Here is a 20,103-nt window from a genome sequence, read left to right as displayed (position 1 = left end):
ACTCTCAGGTGACCTTCAGCTGGCAAATCTCTCTCTACTAATTAATCATCAGCTCCCAAGCCAGAATTCTGGGAATTATCTTCAACTCCTTCATCTCCTTCAACACACACTGCACATGCACATGCACATGCACACAGATGACCTTGCTGAGTTCCTCCCGAAGTCTCTCCCAAAACTTCCCACTGACAGCAATGTGAGGATTAGAGAATGGATTTAAAATGTTCACAACTAGAGACAAGGATACTCAAAAGTAGAGTGACTAATTTATTATGCAAATTGAGATACTTTTGAGGGTGAAAAGGGGGCATTATTAATAACTGTGCCAGGCAAAATGAGGCATATTTTCACTGTGCTCACAAGGAGGGTGTGGGTATTATGAGACTTGAACTCGGGTGGTGGCAGTGGAGGTGAAGTAGAAGGTAATATATCTAAAACTAGATGCCTGATGCATGAAATTCGTGCAAGGGGCTTAGTCCTCACAGCCATGGTGGCTTGCCTCGGCCCTTGCAGCCCTGACTTTGTCCAGAAGGTCGCCTGGAAGGTTGTTTGGCTGACCAGTCTAATTAGCATATTCTGCTTTTATTATTATAGACGTAAATATGACTAGATCTCTGAATTCTTAAGCCTCACCAATACCTACCCACCAGTTAAGTTTAAATTTCCCCACTTCCACTCTTTCATGTTCTGTTCTGATTTGCTTAGTTCTAAAATATGTGATAGTATTTATTCATCTGTGCTTTTGCACCTTCTATTATCTTTGACTGGAATGCCTTTTACTCTCTTTCTTTTTAAGTCAATTGTCACTTCTGCTCTGAACCTTCCCTGAGTCTTTAGACGGGGTTCATTCTTTGACTACTGGTAAACATTTGTTTATCTTTTCACCACATGAATCACACTGAAACATCATTATTCATTTGAGGAACTGGGTTTGCTTCTGGGGCTTCATCTGTTACTGTGTTAAGTATCTAATTTTCCTAGTAATTGCTAACAATTGTGCTTAGTGGAACCACCCATGGTAGCATTTTATTTTGATTCTATAACTTTCAGTGAGATCTAGTTATTAAAATAGTTTGATTTCATTTGTAGGACTCATTTTGTTCATTTTAAAACTTTAATCTTACATCTGATTCAAACTCCATCCCCCAGTACCCATGCACACGGACACACAGTCATGCACACGACCATTAGCATATACATATACAAGGCGCTGGGTTCTTGGTCTGGAGAGGAGGGAGCAGGTTGAGCTTATCCCAGTGGCATGAGCTTATCCCTATAGTATTGTGATAGAAAGGAGAAAGAAGGGAAATAATTATCATCTCCTTACTTCTTCCTGGGGCAAGACAATGATGACTTTTTTCATGGGTGACAAAAGTTTTTGAAGATAATCCTTAATGGATTCAGTGTAGATGGGTGGTAATTTCAAAAGGCCTAAGTGACAGAGGGTGCAGGTGACTAGATTGCAAACAGTTGCCCTAAGTTTCTGTCGTTCCTTGTGGGTGTCAGTTGCATCTGCCAACTGCCCCCCACTGACAGCATCCCGACCCTGCTCTCTGAGCCTCTTTGCCTCATATTGAGGTGGCCCCTGGAAAACCTGTTTTCAATCTCATTTACCCAACTCCTGGCCAGGGTGCATCTTCTCTACCTCTTGGGAAAATGGGAACCTGGAAATTATGGAAGTGCTCTTTGCCCCTCTCTCCTTGGCTTTAGCAGTATGTCCTTTCTCAAAGCTTTTTCTTTTGCTGTTCTCTGGTAACATGGAACCAATCAACAAACTGATGGACCATGAGAAAATCAGGTATCCATGTCCACTTCCTGCAGATGACATAAAATTTTGAGTAATTCTCTTGGGGCTATTTTCTTTGGCTTTGGTCAGGGCAGAGACAGCCATTTTTGATACCTGCACTCCTCCAAAATATGACTCCTCTTTTTGTCTCTTCCAGCCCCATTCTTATATCAATAGGCGGGGAGGGAGCATGGTGTGTGAGTGGATGGGAGAGTGGTAGTGCCTATTCTGATGAAATGATGCTTCTCAACAGGTGCTGCAGGGAGGTAGGACTATTAGCCTTAGCATTTATCGTTGGAAAATACCTGAAATTAGAATGTTGGGGTACTTAGTTATTTTTTTTAAGGGATCCTATTTTTTTATTTCTACCAGAAATAAACAACTTCACCTAAGGGATCCTATTTTTCTTGGTCCACAGAACCAAATACACTTGGCACTTAATAGTCATTGAGCTCATAATATCAATTGTGAAAACTATCCCAAAAGTCCACAACTTTTTTGCAGTGAGATAGTACAGTGTTTTTGCCAGAGCTGGAGGATAGCTTGAGACAGAACCTGGTGGGGAACTCCTCTAAGCCAGTGGTCACCAACCGGTGGTCCACGGACCACTGGTGGTCCGTGAGGTCCGAAAGGTTGGCGACCACTGGTTTAAGGAAACCTTTGGATCAGCAGTCGCCAACTGGTGGTCTGCGGACCACTGGTCTAAGCTGAAGAATGCTAACAGAGATGAAAATCAACCCAGAAGGTTTGAGCCAGGTTTTCTTCCTGTGGCAATGTCCTGACCAGTCACCAGGTGTTGGGGTGTGGCCAAAGACAGATGCTTTTACTCTGAGCTCAAGAGTCAGACCACTGCACTAATTGTGACTTTCTTCCCATAGTGACTTTCTTCTGTCTTTCTAGCCTTGTATTTGGTCTTATCTCATGCTTTGCTATGAAAGCCACTGCACCACCAAGGCACCCTCGAAAAGTGAATTTCATAACATCACCATGTTTGCCTCCCCTGAGAAATACCCATTTGATAGCAAAAAAAGCAAAATCAAACAAAAACAGAAGAAAAAAGTTAGTTGAAATATTCACCTGGGATGAGCCCAAATTCTAAAATATGTGCCTTTTTGTAAATTCTTCAGTAAGGTTATTTACATTTCCAATTTTAGTCTAAGCATTTGGTCAGGAATATCCACATGACAGTGTAATTGAAAAAAGAAATGAATGTTTGCCTTTGGTTTCATTTTATTGCTTCTCAGAAGAAAGCTCCATATAATAATTTTCTGGTCCAGTTTTCCACTCTGCAACCATGGGGTGGGGAGGGGTGCACAAGAGAGCTGGGAAGACTATGCTACATCTATACCATTTTCTTTTTATATTTTTATTGATTTCAGAGACAAAGGGAGAGGGAGAGGGAGAGAAAGAAAAATCAATGACGAGAGAGAATCGTTGATTGGCTGCCTGCTATGCGTCCCACACTAGGGATTGAGCCTGCAACCCAGGCATATGCCCTGACTGGAATCAAACTGTGACCTTCTGGTTCATAGGTCAACGCTCAACCAGTGAGCCACACTGGCTGGCCGGGCCCATTTTCTTATTGGAATGTATGTGGGAGAATTTCTGAAACGAGACAAATGATTTTTTTTGATCATCTTGTTTAAACACATATTTTTAAAAAATCAAAACATGTTTAGAGAGGATGAAAAATTATTCCCCCCTAATAGCTCCTTAAAAAAAGGTAAAGTTAAAATAAAAGGACCCAATTGCTTTCAAATTAAATTTGGGAATGGAGACAGGCTTTTGAGAATGATGACTGCCCTGCCAGTTCTTGCCCTCTAAAGGGGCCTACAGTAGAGGAGCCATGCTTGGCCGTGAGCTAGCTGCTTAAGTACTCTGATCCGGGAGGATACCAAGGGCTCATCACCATAATACTTGGCAGCCCCAGTGTCATGCCATTGAGTTTCTGTGAGGCTACTCTAGTTCCTGCTCACGTGAGGTCACTGTGTCCTCTATTTTGTGAATGGGCACTGCATGCAACCTAACTTTGTTCTGTGGAAAGCCCTGGAGTAGAGTTGGAAGAAAGCTACATAAGGCAATGTTCTGGCATCAGAGTGACTTCCAAGCAGGGAATAGTGCCTGGATTTAGCCACTCTTAAAGACTCTCCCCCCACCTTATACTCTATAGATACTAGAAAATGTATCCTGAAGCTGGAAATCATTGAGGGATAGCCCTTATACCTTTCTTTATTTGGCTCATTTCTACTGATCTTTTAGATTCAGCACAGTGACAGACAACTCCTGGGAGCCACCCTCCCTACCATCCCCTCTGAAGTCTATCCTAGAATAGATTCAGAGGCCTTTTTCTATTTTTCCATTGTTTTCTGTGAAATCCTCTATTGCAGTGTAAGTCTACATTGAATTACAAAGCTATTGTCTTCCCAAACCCGGGTCCCTCTCAGTCCATTTCATAATGTATTTCTATTATTAAGCATAAGCACTGTCCCTCATCAAGCATGTCTTACTGGACTCAAGAATAATATGCCTAATTAAGCCTAAATTGGGGAGTGTGAGATAGTCTAACACTACATTTTGAGATAGAAAATCTTGCTTTGGTGCTCAGTCTTGCTACAACCTAAGGCAAACCTAACCTTTCTTGGTCTTAATTTTCAAATCTATAAAAAGTAGGATAATTATGTTATTTACCATATAGAATTGATGCAAAAGTTAAAGGATATACTGTAGGTAGAATGCTTAATCAAATATAAATATATCCATTAGGTTTTCCTTTACTTATCATCTGAGATTGTTGCATCACTTTATTTCCTGCGACCCTACAGTTTCTCTATAAGGTAGGTAGTATTGTTTTTCACATAAGGACACTCACAAAGCTTCATTATCTTACCTATGGTCACACAGATAATAGCAGGGAAGCTTAGATCTGAACCCAGGGCCTCTGATGCCAGAGCTCACACTCTTAATCACTGAGCTCAAATGTTCCCTAACAAGTCTGCTAAGGTTCAGCCCTGGAGTGAGACCTGCTTCTAGTCTTTCTTCTCTCAGGTCTATAATGTAACAACAGCAATTTGCCCCATGTCCTTCTAAGAAAAGTTCAACTTGATTTGGCCTTGCCTAGTTCTCAGTGCTCTTACAGAGCTGTTCCAGGGGATGCCTCCTTACAGGGGCCATGAGGAGTGGGGTGCAGCATCAGAGAGCTGTCTCCTTCAAGTCCCCAGCATCAAGGAGAGGTGACATCCTTTCGTCCATGAGCTCTGGCATTGGAGCCAGATACTCTGAAGGCAAATCTCTGCTCAGCCAGTAAGTAACATGCCTTGGAAAGCAGCTTCGCATCTTGGAAACTTTTTTTAGATTTTTTTTCTCCCACATCTCTCCTCTTCTCTCGAACATTACTGTGGAGATTAAATGAGTCAGAGGTATGTAAGAGTACTTTGAAAAATTACACTAAAATAAAGGCAAGTAATTATTACCTTTACAAGGATGCAAATTCCCCTTCCAGCAAAACATATAATATGTGTCTATATACAAAAAATGAACAGACATCATTTCCTAAGCATTATAACCAACCTGAAGGTCCAGATTGCTAAAAGAGGTTGGAAAAGATTCATTAAGATGTTTGGTCAAGATGGTTGGTTTGGTCAAGTCTGAAAGTGTAGACAGAGCAGGGACGTTGAGGAAGGAAAGTGACATCGTTCCACTTAATGAAAAGTACAATGTCCTCTGTAGGCTCTCCCAAGAAAGACAGGGTACATTCTGTCCTGACGACCTCACTTAAAACTTACCAAAATATCGAAATATAACCAACCATCTGAGACTATTTGAACACGAGGGGTTATTTTGAGTCTGCGATTCATCCCACACAGCCATATCCCTGGGAACCCGGTTCAGAATTTGGATCAATGAGATCAGTTACAGTTCCACTAAACCACCTCCCTGCTACACCAGGACTTAGTGCAGGAAGGAGCCACAGGAATGTAACATCAATAGGAAAATGGAACAGACTTTAACTTAAATACAGCACCAAGGTGTTGTTTGGAAGATGCCACTGTCGTTTCCTGTGTGTGGAAGTGATGGAATCAGGAAATCCAATGCTCACACCTGTGAGCTAAAAGGAAGGGCACTGTGATGGCTCCAGAGGCAAAGATGAAGGAAATAGCAGCCCCCCCCCACCCCCTGTATCTCCACGGCACTGAGAAGATGGGCCTTGCTCTGAGCACACGTTCAGAATGACGGAGGGCGACATAAAGTGAAAATGGGTTTTCAAATGATATTAAATAGAAAAGGTGACACTAAATGGCCTTCTCCTGATTAATCACAGGATTAAAAGCTGAAGAACTCAGATTCAAACAGCCTCCTGGAAGGATGGCAAAAAAAAATTCAGCCTAAACTTTAAAAAACAAAAAACATAACAGAAAGGCATTTGCTATTTTTAGTGTTTTTGTAAGTAGGTTGGAGCTCCTCAAAAGGGAGTGAAGATTGCCAAGGAAGCTAACGGGCAGTAGCCCAGGCACTGGTCATTCCATTAAAGGTGAACATCTGGAAGGTTTCAGCAACATGAAAAAGAATGTGTGCTTCCTGCAATTTTAATTTATCCTCTGCTTAATAGATGGGAAAATGCACACATTTCAAAGATCTGAAGTCTTAAGTAAACTCTTTCTGTCCACCTTCCTAGGCAGTAGTAATGAACTCAACACCTTAAATACAGATGGGTAAACCAGAGTGGTTAACATGGAACTTGCTAAGCTAGTAGTGGTCTAGGGAGTGACCATACTAGGCTAAACCTGTCTTTCAAGGTGTGTGGTCTCTGGTGAGTTTTTAAGTCCTTATCCTTCTTACTGTATGATTACAGGATGCTCTAATCGATATTGCCCACATTTTTGAGCCATTGTATTTAAGTTCTTGTACGTTTGATGTTTGATGCCTTTTGGCACATTCTAGTCTGACCTCCTAGGAGGAAACTTCCAGTAAGAGATACGGATGGGATGGAAGTGAGCTATAAATTAGTTGTCTTTGAAAATGTGAACTATGCTTAATGATGGGGATATGGTCTGAGAAATGTATCGCTAGGCGATTTCATGGTTGTAAGAACATCATTGAGTGCATTTACACAATAAGGTACTCTTATATGACTGGCAGCAGATAGGTTTGTTACATCAGCATCACCACAAATGCATGAGTGAAGCACTGTGCTATGACATATCATTAGGTGACAGGAATTTTCAGCTCCATTGCAATCTTAGGGGACTACTGTTATATATGCGGTCCGGCGTTTATGGGAATGTCGTTAAAGGGTGCAGGACTGTACTTGATTTTTGCAGGATGATGTGTTTACTTACAAGCATATGTGTAATTGACCATGATCTCAATGTTAAACAGATACAACTTCTGATATAAATCAATCAAAGGGAAAAAATAAGAGGTTATTCTTATCTAGAGAACTACATTTTTGGGTTTTGAAGAAACTCCTCAACCCCTCTGCTCCTTAGTTTCCCCTAAGTAAGTGGAGATATTTAGATACTAGCATGTTTTCAAGTGCAAAGGTAAAGGATCTAGCTTTACAGGACTGAGGAACTAACAGGAAATCCCAACAGAATAGAGTTTACATGCAAATCCTCTAAGAGCCTCACCCACAGCCAACTAGCAGAGCCTTCTTGCTTCCATTCCTCTAGAACCCTGTAGAGCAGTGGTTCTCAACCTTCCTAATGCCGCGACCCTTTAATACAGTTCCTCATGTTGTGGTGACCCCCAACCATAAAATTATTTTCGTTGCTACTTCATAACTGTAACTTTGCTACTGTTATGAATCGTAATGTAAATATCTGATATGCAGGATGTATTTTCATTGTTACAAATTGAACATAATTAAAGCATAGTGATTAATCACAAGAACAATATGTAATTATATATGTGTTTTCCGATGGTCTTAGGTGACCCCTGTGAAAGGGTCGTTCAACCCCCAAAGGGGTCGCGACCCACAGGTTGAGAACCGCTGCTGTAGAGCATTATGTTAAAACCACTGGGCACCAGCAAATCCTTTTATGGAGATAGCTATCAAAATCTGTTCAACCATCTGTCTCTCTGGCTGTTTTTCCTTTCAGTATTTTTCCTTCATGTGTTCTTTGCTAACAACAAAAAATCTATTCTAAAATAACCAAGATGTTAAGACTGAAAATGCCAGAGGTATATATCCAGTTTATAAGAGAAATTGCTTTCTAAAGAGGAGGTAGCTTTATCTTGTGTGGTGGAAGGCAACATTTCCGCAAATATTATAGCTGTGCTAAGAAAATAACCAACTCCTTTCATTAAAAGAATATGTGACAAGATTTGTATTTGTTCATGTAATTGAATTTAAAATTTGTCAGATCTGAAAGCTGTTGAAGCGTAAACCATATTTTTACATGAGGAAAATTTCCTAAGAACTTGTCTTTCTTGCTTATTGCAGGTCTTCTGCTGACCTTGAGAGGTCACAGGTCAATCATTCCCTGCATTTGCATAAACCCCAGCACCAACAGTGCCTCCAGGGTTGATTTTTGTTTTTCTTTTAAGAAGAAGACTGAGGGAGGAGTCTATGTTTGTGGAGAAGCCCTGCTTAGGACTTGCCTACCAATTCACTGTTTCACATTTAGTATCTGCTGTCTAGACGTCAGAGACTTAGGTTAGTTACCTACAAATGTGAGGCTGCCTGTGCTTTAATTCCAGCCAATAGTTTTGCAGCTGGTTTTTCTTCTGTAAAGTCAGTAGCTTATTATGGTACCTACACACCTCCATGTCACAGATCCTACAAACTTCAGATTTTTCTGCAGAAGCTCTATTCCATATTCAAGATGTCACTGATACATCATTTCTTTCTGTCTCTCACCTGGGTTCACCTTGGTTGATGGACATATAAATCTCCCAAGAATTCTCCTCTGGGATGGCGCCATGTGGTATGAGTAAACTCACCCCTAAAACGGAAAAAAAACAAAAGGTTATTCGTAGCTTTTCCATTTATTGGGCACCTTGCAGATGCTCACAAAAGGACCTTCTCAGAGCAGTCTGTGAAACCCCAATCCTTGCAAAGTTCATGAAGTCCAAGATAATAATCGAGAACCCATTATTTACCAACAGTGACATAAAGAAAAACATATTATTCAAGTGTGTATTCAAATTAGGTTTTATTTCAAGTCTTCCTACCATTTTTAAATTCTCTTAAAAATTGCATGTCCTGGACTAGCAAATATATCTGAGAATATAAAAGTTTATCAATTATCAGTTAATCTACTCTGAAATAAAAAAAAAATGTGCTTCTCTATCTTGTTTCTACCCACTCATTTCCTGAAAGGGCATCTTGCAATGCTGGGTGGGCCATGTAACATTTTGCTAGAGCCTGGTATAAAATAGTCCTCTAAACTGTGCATCCTGAAGTAAATTTAGGGAAGAGATTAGAGGAGTACTGTGTGTGTGTGTGTGTGTGTGTGTGTGTGTGTGTTTGTCCAGAAAACTGGAGAAAGAAGAAGCTCAGATGAGCTTAGGAACCCTATAAATTGTTGCATGGAAACTTATAGGTTGTTGCATGGCCACTATTTGGTCCTATATATGCAAACAGAAGCTAGGAAAGGTGACTGAACCATATTCATGTCAGCATCAAATTGAAAAATACTCAGTTGCCTTGCTTCAGTAAAATCATGCAATGCAGGAAGGGAAGGCACCAGGAGGGCACATGGCTCTGAATTTGAAATGTCTTCTCTCTCTCTTAAATGCTGCGAAGTAAATATTTCACTTTGGCCAAGAGAGAACAGTCTAGAGAGGGCAGAGATTCTCTCTAATGTAGCTTTTTGTTTATAAAAAGAAATAGAAACACAATAAGATTTTTATAAAATAAAATCTCAAGGCATCCTCTTATTCTTTGAATAATGCAGCTCTCACCTTTCTTCCTTTCATTTGAGCTAATGTAATCACAAAGAAAGCTTTCTGCTTGCTGATAATAATTTAAATCTAGAGATGGCAGGCTTTAGTGACATCCTTCTCTGGGCCTGTTAGCTGCTACAGAATCAAGGAATGCAAGACTCATTGCAAAGCAAGTTATTTGTGATTCGCATTTATGAGCATTATTCAGTGACACGCTAGTTATCATCAGTATCATTCCCCAGCCCTAAGAATGAGGCACAGTTAAATCTTGCTTATAGCTTTTCAGCAAGGGTATCCATTTATATTCTCGACCTTAATGCCAATCGTAGGAGGATTGTCATGGTTATACTTGGGGGCCTCTGATCAGGCTCCTCCTTTCATTTTTCCTTAAATGTAGTTGCCAAATGAAGTGGCCTCCATTACTCCTTCCCTGTGTTGATTAGAAACTGTAATCCACAGGGTGTTCAGTGTATGTGGGTGTCCACCTGAATACATACCCTAGACATTGTGTGTTCCCAAAAGAACAACTTTGTATCTCACATTTTCCTTTCCCATGTTTCCTTTAGTGAGGTATAATTCACATGCAATAAAATTCATGTTGTAAGTGTACACGTTGATGAGTTTTGACAAATTTATACTCTCCTGTAACCATCATCATACTCAAGATATAGAGCATTTTCGTTGCCACAAAATTTCCCTTGTGCCCTTTAGAAGTCAATTCTTGATGTCAAGCCCAAGTGATCACTTACTTGCTTTCTGGCATGTTGATTAGTTTGCTTATTCTAAACATTTAAATACATGAAATCATACAGTATGTAAAAAACAACAACAAACAACAATAATGGCTTATTACATCAATAGCTCAGAGTACAATGCTTGGCACCCAGTAGGCCCTCAAAAGATAAATCATAAATATATTAATGGATAAATAAAATTCAAAATTCTGAGTAAAAAAAAAAAGTAGGCCAGGCCTTGAGATATGCTATGTTCGTATGTCATGAGGGCCCGACAGTCAACTCAGATTGAAGCAGAATAAATATGTGTGTGGACTTAGGAGAAAGGGCTGTTTGTAGAGCAGATCCCATCTCATTTCTTTCAAGTCAGCTTAATTCCCTGTGTTTAGATAAAAACATTGCTCATAATACTTCTAAATTCAACCTGAATCTATAGGATCATTGGAGCTTTACACTATTTCATCTTTCCTTCAATCAGCAAGCGAATGATTATCCTTCAAACATACTTCCCTCCTTCCAGGCAAACATGCAAATTCTACATGGAGATGGAAGATAGTCACACAGAGACAGGGTTCTGGCAGGGTGATCGTGCTGGTTGCATGTTATGTTGTATGAAGGAGGAAAGGCACTGTGGGACATTTTTATACCTGCGTCTCCCTGGAGAAGTAGCCATTTTTAATATGTCATTCACCAGTTATCTCTGATTAAGGAAAAATATAGTCTTCCCCAAACTCCACCTGCTACCCTGACAGCCTTTTATTTGATATGACAACAGAACCACCTGTCTGAGTTTCTTGTTTCATATTTTGCATAATGAATGATTTTTACAGTGTGGGGACCACCCCAACCTTTTTGAGATATCATTGCCAGACACCAGACAACAATTTGGGATGGGCAGCATTGGAACAATTTAATTTCTGTGCCTTGCTTCCTTACACATTAGCTTTTGAGGCATATTCTGCATTTATGTTCTGCAAATAACAGAGCATATGTTTCACTTCCCCACACGTATTTTTCCTCAAATTTATTCCCAGTGAACAGTTTCAATCTTGTGTGGGGCTTCTTGTTAGGAACTTTAAAAATGCCCCTTTACAGAGGAAGTGTTTGGGAATCAGAGAAAATGCTATCAAAACTTTTAGGTTTCTTCTTCTTTTTTTTTGGGGGGGGGAGGTTCAGGTTCCTCATCTTTTTATTTTATTTTTTTCCATCACCATTTATCTCCTCTATAAAACTTTTAGTTTCCAGCAGCAGTACTTTTTAAGTACAAAGGGAAGAAAAAGAAAAATCTGTTTCATCATGATTTCATCTCTTTTCTTTGAGGAACATTAAACAAACATAGCCAGTGAATGGGTTGATTTTGACACTCCCTCCACATGTGTGTAAACACACGTACTAATAAATGAGGATGGGAAGAGAAAGGAGGGTTGTAGGCCAATTTATTCAACTAATAACGAGAGCCTGCTAGAATGGGTTAGAATGCGGAGATAAGATTAATGCACCATAATTCAATGTACAACTTCTATGTTTCTGATTAATATGTCCTACTATCTTTGAAAGGACAGGGTTTGCATCTTTTAGTTTTCTTTCTCCAGAACCCACACTTCCAGTTCTTAAGATTCTTACAAGAGGGGCACTTGGTAAGTATGGCTGACTCATTCCCCATTGATCTATCTGCCGTTATCACCAGAGACATGCATACATATTTAAACCTTTGTCCTTACTACGTCCTAAAACACTGACCAAGAAAAATGTAGAGTTTTGGAAGTTTAGAAAACAAAATCATTATTAGAGCTGTATAAGAGGGCTATTTGCCTGAAATGAAGTTTTTAAGAAAGCAATTGATATAGTAGAATAAGACTGTTCATCAATTTGAAACAAAATGCCGTCTCAAGTCACTAAGCTAGCAGAGGGTCCATCAGCGGGAATGGCTGCATCAGACCAGTCCCATTGCATATTTCATTTTCTAAGAACAAATATTTCACTTGGAGAGGAAGGTTCGCTCTCCAATAGAGAGAAGTCTGACAAGGCCCTAAACAATGCTAACCTGTTGTTTAGTGAAACTGGCAGATCAGGGCACTCTTTTTCTTTAAGTAGCCAGGATGATTCCGAGCACTTCCTAAGTCTCCTTGCTTAGAAATCAGAGGAGCGATTGCCCTCTTTTGTCATCCAGTTCGGTCTTGGGTGGCTACTTTGAAGACTAATCCATAGACAGAATAATTTTTAAAGTGTTCTGGGCTGTACAGAACATCTAACCAAAAGGAGGAAAAAGTCCTTGAGAACTAAGTATACTTATGATGTATCCTTGGAATTGTAGCCTTGCTCATCATGAAGTAACATAGCAAGGTCTGTGGACACTCACAGTGTTGAATAGGTCAGCCACTGAGGAAGTTCAACTCAGAATGTCATTTCACTAAATTACCTACTAGTGCATCAATCATGCTTGTCCATAAACCTGGGGTTTGTCAAAGAATGTTCTCAGTGCTTTCTGATCGTGTTCTAGGAAATATATTTCAAATGGGTTTAAACTCTGGGGACCACCCAAATCTTTTGAACAAATATGGCCACCACCAACTCTAATGAGGGCATCAAATGGACTGTTCAGTCCATGATGGGATGAAGATTGCAAAATCTCATCTCATCCTTGGTTCTTGTTTGCAGTGTAAATCAAGTAGACTGTTGGAGCCACAGTACCTGGGGGTTTGACAAGGGGATGGTAAACATCTTAAGAATTAATCTGATGGGATGTAATTGTGCAAATACAAAACATTTAAACAAATGCTGGAAGATACACAAACGCACACTTACCACCCACCTGTATTTGGCATTACTAAGCGTCCTCCTAAATGGCCAAAGACACCAGTTGTCCTCAGTTCCGTCCTTGTGGGGAGCGATGACAGATTTTGGAGGTAGGGGGTTTTATTTCTGGGATGCACTGTACTGAAGCTGCGGTTGTTTCCATGGGGAAAGGTCCCAGAATGGTTCTTGCCATGGTACTCAGCTCTCTCAGACACTCCCAGTGAAACCATGAATGAGCTCTGCACTTTGACTTTGATGTCTGACAAAGGGTTGAAGAGTGAAGACTCGGTCATGAGTTCCTTGTCCAGAGGGTCCTGTAGACAGATGGGTCCGCTGTATGTTCGACTCACGGTCAGGTCTGGCTGCATGGAGGAATTCAGGAGCAGGGAGTTACCTGATAAAAGAAAAGGGCTCTGTCACTCAGAAACTAAAAGGCATCACAGTTACCCCTTCACATCTGCTTCCACGAACTGCACAACAGCCCGTGTGCTTGCCCGCTGCTCCGATCAGAGCTAGACCTTCGGGCCACCCCGAGCATCTAGACTGGCTCTGTAAGACTGGTCATTAGTGACCACAGCCCTGGACTCTGGCTTTCCCAGGCAATTCTCTGAATGCCACTAACCTAAATCATTCACTTTTCAGAGTTCCTTACAAGCTGTCTTTTCAAAACAGGTATTTCTGATACTCCATCAGGTATTTTTGTTGATGTGATTTTAACTGGCAAGAGAAAGTTAAAAAAAAGGGGGGGGGAGAAAGATGTTTTATAATCCAGTTTGGAGCAAAAATAACATCTGTTCATTTTAAATGGCACGAGATGACACAGCATGGTGACTGGGTAGTGCTGTTTATAACCGAAGCTGTGTGGGTGCCCACACATCTCGTGAAATTTTGGAGCTTGGGGGGGCGGGAAATGATGTGTCCCCAGCTCAAGAAGTTCAGGAGACCCCAATTTGTTCTAATAACGCATATGCCACTCTGAGAGGGAAAGAAGGCACCGCATGGGGCTAGGGAGAAACATTCTACGTGGAGAACAGCTTAGAATGGCTTCCTTTCAGTCTCAAAACAAATGGGAAAAAACAATCTTTACAAAAACATGAGAAATTGGACTTTCTCATCTGTTGGGGCTTACCAATTTTTCCTAAGCCATATAATAAAACGAAATGCTGTGATATTTTCTTGTGATGAAGTAATCTCATTTATTAGTAAATAACAAAATAACCCTCAGTCCCAAACCTCCCACCCATATCAGTCCGTCAATGTGACATCTCAAATTGCAACCCAAACCATATTAAACCATTTTCCTTTCGGGCCTGACAAAAAATGTTTAAAGTATGGTATTTTTGAAGATGTTGCAATTCCAGGACATATTGTATTAGCCTCTATTGTTTTTCCATTTTCATAATTTGTAGCAACCCCAGCAGGAAAGCTGTAATCCTGATTTTTCCCAGGAAAGTTCTAATGCTCTAAGAATCCTACATAATAAAAGAAGAGGTTCAGAACGAGGTGAAATAACCTTGTAGACCTAAAGGCTCCTTGGCGATGCATCTTTTTCATGCCTAAGGCTCCTGTGCTAAGACACAGGCACAATCAAGGGGCTGTGCTTTTTTAACAGGACTGCGTTGAATTCTACAGGCACCATCCTTGCTCTTATTTATGGTTTTCCCAGGCAAGCGGCAGGGCTTAAGATCCACCTAACATCTTGAAAGAGTTGGATACAAGTGTTCCCACTGGGTCCGGAAAAATCATACTCCTGAGTCTCGTGGCTACTGTATCTCAATCTCTCACCTTCTGAAGACTAATTTCTGGCTACTCTTAAAAGACCCTCCTAACTTAAGTGAAGCCATGAAGCAAAAACATTTCTTAGAGTTATACTTAAGCCTAACATATGCACTTAAATGGAAAATAGGATTATAAAGGAGTGGGCAAAAGTAGATTTACAGTTGTAATATAAAGAAATAATACAATAATTAATAAATAGTAATACAAGAATACATTCTGTTTCTTGTACTCACAACTATAAACCTACTTTTGCTCACCCCTGTAACAGTAGCTATGTATAATAGAGTCCACAGTTGACAAAAGTTGGCTGCCAACTTGATTCAAGTCTGATCAGGAACAATCATCTGATCACCCCAAGTTTCTCCCTGGAAATCCTTTTTATAAAGTTCCTGGTGTACTCTGAGCGTCTTATCCTATTTAACAGTCTCGCTGTTCACCTTGCTGGGTTCTAACTATATTTGCTCAAGGCAGAACCAATGAGCATCAATGTGAGGTGTTATCACAACAATTAACAGGGTAGAGTGGAATTTGAATGGATAATTTTTTCTTATATCACTACTTTTGTGAGATTCCTGCTTAAAAAAAATCAAAATGATAAAGTTTGGAAAGGCTTACTATACACATAAGCTCCGAGAAGCCCCCTAGTAAGGAAATGTGTTTAAGCTTATCCTAGTCAGCATTCTCCAAATGAGCCACCGCTCTAGCCTGCTGCCTGGTGTTCTATGAACAGTAGCCTCCTGTGCCCAGGCAAGAGAAAATAACCAGGTTCTAGAACAATATTCACTACATTTATTGAGCTGCTTCCATATGCAAAGGGCTTGTAAGTCATGTTATTCCAGGTAATTTCATCCTCAGAAGAACCCTTTGAAGTGGATATGAGTATCTCCATTTTACAGCTGTAAATTGAGACTCAGAGAAACTAACTGATTAACTAGGTCATTTAGCAATTTTGGACTCATCGTTATAACTTCAAAGATTCTGCACTTGTACACGCAGCTCTCATACTACTAGCTTTCCTCCATTTTTAAGTGCTTGGTCTAAGACACTGATATCTTATTATTTGATGAATATATATTTCTAGTTTCTTAATTTTTTTCAATTTCAGTTGACATACAATATTATGTTAGTTTCAGGTGTACAACATACTTATTAAACATTTTACAGCCTACAAACTGATCACCTACCTGAAGCCATACATAGTTATTGCAATATTATTGATTGTATTCCCTATGCTATACTTTACATCCCGGTGACTGTGTCTATAACTGCCAATTTTCGCATCTTAATCCCTTCACCTTTTTCATCCATTCCCCAAACCCCTCCCTTCTGGCAACCATCAATTTCTGTTAGGATTTCTTTCTCTGTATTTCCTGTATACCTCTTATAGATTTTTGCTTTATGGTTACCATGTACTTCCTATATAAAAAGCTATGTTATAGCAATCTATTTTAAGTTGATGATTGGTTAGGTTTGAACACATACTAAAATCACTATAGTTCCGTCATCACATTTTACTTTTTTTGTGCATTTGTTTGTGTGTATCTCTTAATATATTGTTGTAATTACACATTCTCTTTCTACATTTGCTTTTTTACCTTTGTACTAGCTTTATATTGGTGGATCCACTGCTTTTACTAAGTGTTTGGCTTTGTTAACAAAAAATTTTTCTTTCCTATATTTTGCTAGTCATACTTTTGATCATCTCTTCTTAAAGAAGAGATTTAATATTTTTTTGTAATATTTTTCTTGCCAGTGAAACTCATTGTTTCCCCTTCAATTTAAATGATAGCCTTGCTGGGTAAGTCATCTTGGCCGTAGTTCTTTCCTTTACATAATTTTGAATATTTTGTGCCAATCCCTCTGGCCTTCTAAGTTTCTGTTGACACATCAGCTGACAGTCTTCTGGGAGTTTCTTTGTACATAACTAACTCCTTACTCTTGCTGCTTGTAAGGCTCACTCTCTGTCTCTAAACTTTGGCATTTTAATTATATTGTATTTTGGTGTGGGCCTCTTTGGGTTCATCTTGTTTTTGACCGTCTGTGCTTCCTGGACTTGTATGCCTATTTCCTTTGCCAGGTTTGGTTATTTATTCAAATAGGTTGTCAATCCCTTGCTCTCTCTCTTCTCCTGCTGGTACCCCTATGAAGCAAATGTCATTACACTTAATGTTGTCCCAGAGGTCCCTTAACTATAATCATTTTAAAAATTCTTTTTGCTGTTCTGATTGTGCATTTTCCACTACCTTGTCTTTCAGATCACTGATTCAGTATTCTGCTTCATCTAATCTTATTTGATTCCCTCTAATGTATTCTGCATTTCTGATTTTTTTTAATGGTTTCTATCTCTTTGTTGAAATTCTCCCTGAGTTCACCTATTCTTCCCCTAAGTCACTTGAGCATCTTTTGAACTTTCTATCTGGTAGATTGCTTGTCACCATATCGTTTAGTTATTTTCTGAAAATTTGCCTTGTTCTTTAATTTGGAACATGTTTCTTTGTCTCCTCATTTTGGCTGACCCCTTGTGTATATTTCTATGTATTAGGTAGATCTGCTATGTCTCTCAGTCTTGGCAGGGTGGCCTTACCAATTAATGTCCTTTGGGGCCCAGTGGTGCCATCTCTCTGGTCACCTGAGCTGGGTGCTCCCTGGTATCCCTTGTATGGGTTGGGTGCCCTCCTGATGTAGTTGAGTCTCGACTGCTGCTGTCACATCAGTGGATGAGACTAACCTTTTGAAAGACTGGCTGTGAGAAATTCCTGGGGCTACAGAAAACAAGGTACTGTGCAGGGGCTGACCCAAGGCAGCAGGATTCACTTCAGTTGGACTCTGGTGTCTGCTGAGTCTGCCTTGGGTATGTCATTTGTGGAATGCTTGGGGGATGCTCTGGTGTGGTAAGAAGCTGGCCACTCGGAGTGTTGGTTCTGGGACCTCTTGGGAGGGACTCTGATGCATCCCATGGTCGGATTTTACCTGTGTCTAGCCTGCAGCCACCTGTTAGAAGCTACAAAGTGATCTGTGGTTGGTTGTCACCTGTGCTGAAAGAGGTTGGACTGTGAACTGAGGCTGGCTGTCACTAGTGCCAGGCCTAGGGCTACTTAGCAAGAGGGACAGGGCATGCTGAGGCCAGCTGCCATTGGATTGGGGTTTATGGACCTTGAAAGATTTTATAAAGTTAGCAGTCTAAGCTGAGGCAGGACACCTATGTGAAAGAAACACTGCAAGTAGTATGGGTGGTGAGGCAGCTGGGTGGGGCAGGGTCTCAGATTTGGCTCTGGCCTATGCCTGAAGATTGGGAGAGGGAAGGGCTCAACAAAGAAACAATGGCCTCTGCCAGCACTCTCCCTAGGGAGACAGCTACCTTGACCCCTGCCTCCACCAGCCCTCATTCTGAAGTTAGTCAGGTCACCTCCTCTCTGTATGCCCCTGGTGCTTTGTGAGCTACTGCCCCGGGCTAGAGTTGAGCCGGTAAGTAAGTTTGTGTTTCAGTGAGTCTGCTCAGGGTATCTTTAAGAACTATAGCACTAGGTCTGCAGCAGCCCTCCATCCCACTTAAACACAATCCCTGCTTATTTTCACAGCCAGATGCTATGGGAACTTCATTTCCAGGCTGTGGAGTTGAGGGCTGGAGAGCCTGGTATGGGACTGGGACCTCTCAGCTGAAATAGCTTTTCTCATTTTTAACTGCCACACCATGGCTGTGGGACCTGCCCATTCTGCTTCTCCACCCCTTCTACCTGTCTCGGCTTGGCTTCTTATATCCCTGGTTATAGGAATTCCCTTCAGCTAGTTGTAATTTTGATGTGGTCACAGGAGGAGGTGAGCACAGTGATTGCCTACTCTGCCATCTTGACCTGAAGTCTCTATTTCTAGTTTCTTATGGAGCCTAAATATTAGGTCTTAATTGGATTTATTTCTAGTAAAATAATATATACTAAACGCTATATAAGGCTACTCAGTCTCAGACATGAAACTTTGGTGCCTAGAAGTGAGTGGTGAGCCTTAAAGCATTTTGTTTCTCCCAATTTCTAGTGCCCTTGGGTTTCCACTTCAGAACCTGCCAAGCAGTGAGACTTCTTGTCCTGTGGTACAGGTGATATTGATATGTAATATCCAGAAATAAAGGTGATGATATTGACAATGAGAGTCCACGTAAAAAATCTTCATTCACTGAAGAGAGTTTCATTTTTTTTTCTAAAATTAAAGCTGTGCCTGTCTCATCACCAATCAGAAATAGATGTAGTTCCTATAAGAGAATTGAATGACTCTTCATTTTGAAAATGAGCATTGCTGTAGTTTGGTATGATAGATTTTCCTTTCCCCGCAACAAAAGATTGCTTGACTGGGCAACAGCTGAGAGTCATTTAATCTAGGAATTTCATTTTTTTTCTCTGGCTAACTGACCTGTCATACATCAAGAGTCCTTTTACTTATCTAGAACAGAAGTACAAAAATAATTCCACCTAATAAATTGTGAAATATATGTCTGGGAGGTTGCAGTATAGTAGTTAGTCCTTAGCCTTGAATAATCAGAATTTCAGTGATCTAAATTATATACCCTCAAAGCAGTCTTGTTAAAATAGAAATTTGGATAATCTGTGAAAAAGTAACTTACTAAAGACAGAAATACCTCATTTAAATGTTGCTAATGGTCAATTGAGAGCCATTTGTCCTAATAGCCAAGCACTTAGGTTTCCTAATGTATGAAGACAATTTGGCAGCGGCCCCCAGTGCCAAGTGCTATGTTCACACAGGGCCAACGAGCACGGAGTCCTGTGTGAGCATAGTCTTTGGTCCTGAGGACGTGGTGTTGGGGTAACCTATGCCGCTGACCTTGACGGACTGTTTTGAAGTTGAAGGTCTGGAAGCCACCTGTCAATGCAGAAGAGTCAATGACGTCCACACCATAGTCACTCTGGCTCCGTCTATAAAGGGTGACACCAATGACGAGGACTGCAACAGCCACGACTGCAGCACCCAAGCCCGAGTACAAAGCAATGTCGCTGGCATTCTCAATGCCTGAAAGACACAAGAGAAATCCTAAGTGGCCAACATGGGCACAGGGCCAAAGAGCCACCCCATGATACAAAATGAAATGCTATTGGGTTTTTGGAGCTACTGCTCAAA

General features: G+C 40.6%; 1 protein-coding gene across 1 annotated transcript in view; it reads right to left on the bottom strand.

Moving 5' to 3' along the window:
- The window catches only part of UNC5D (unc-5 netrin receptor D), a 513,075-nt gene that overhangs the window by 46,862 nt on the left and 446,110 nt on the right, over positions 1-20,103 (bottom strand). Inside the window, exons 9-11 of the mRNA XM_006086216.3 lie at positions 19,810-19,995; positions 13,217-13,594; positions 8,643-8,727 (exon numbers count right to left, since the gene is read on the bottom strand). Of these exons, the coding sequence (XP_006086278.1) occupies positions 8,643-8,727; positions 13,217-13,594; positions 19,810-19,995 (649 nt within the window). The remainder of the gene's footprint in view (positions 1-8,642; positions 8,728-13,216; positions 13,595-19,809; positions 19,996-20,103) is intronic.

This window comes from Myotis lucifugus, unplaced genomic scaffold (genome assembly GCF_000147115.1).
Source record: "Myotis lucifugus unplaced genomic scaffold, Myoluc2.0 scaffold_26, whole genome shotgun sequence".
Classification (NCBI taxonomy): Eukaryota; Metazoa; Chordata; class Mammalia; order Chiroptera; family Vespertilionidae; genus Myotis; species Myotis lucifugus.
This window is presented reverse-complemented; position numbering and strand designations above follow the sequence as displayed.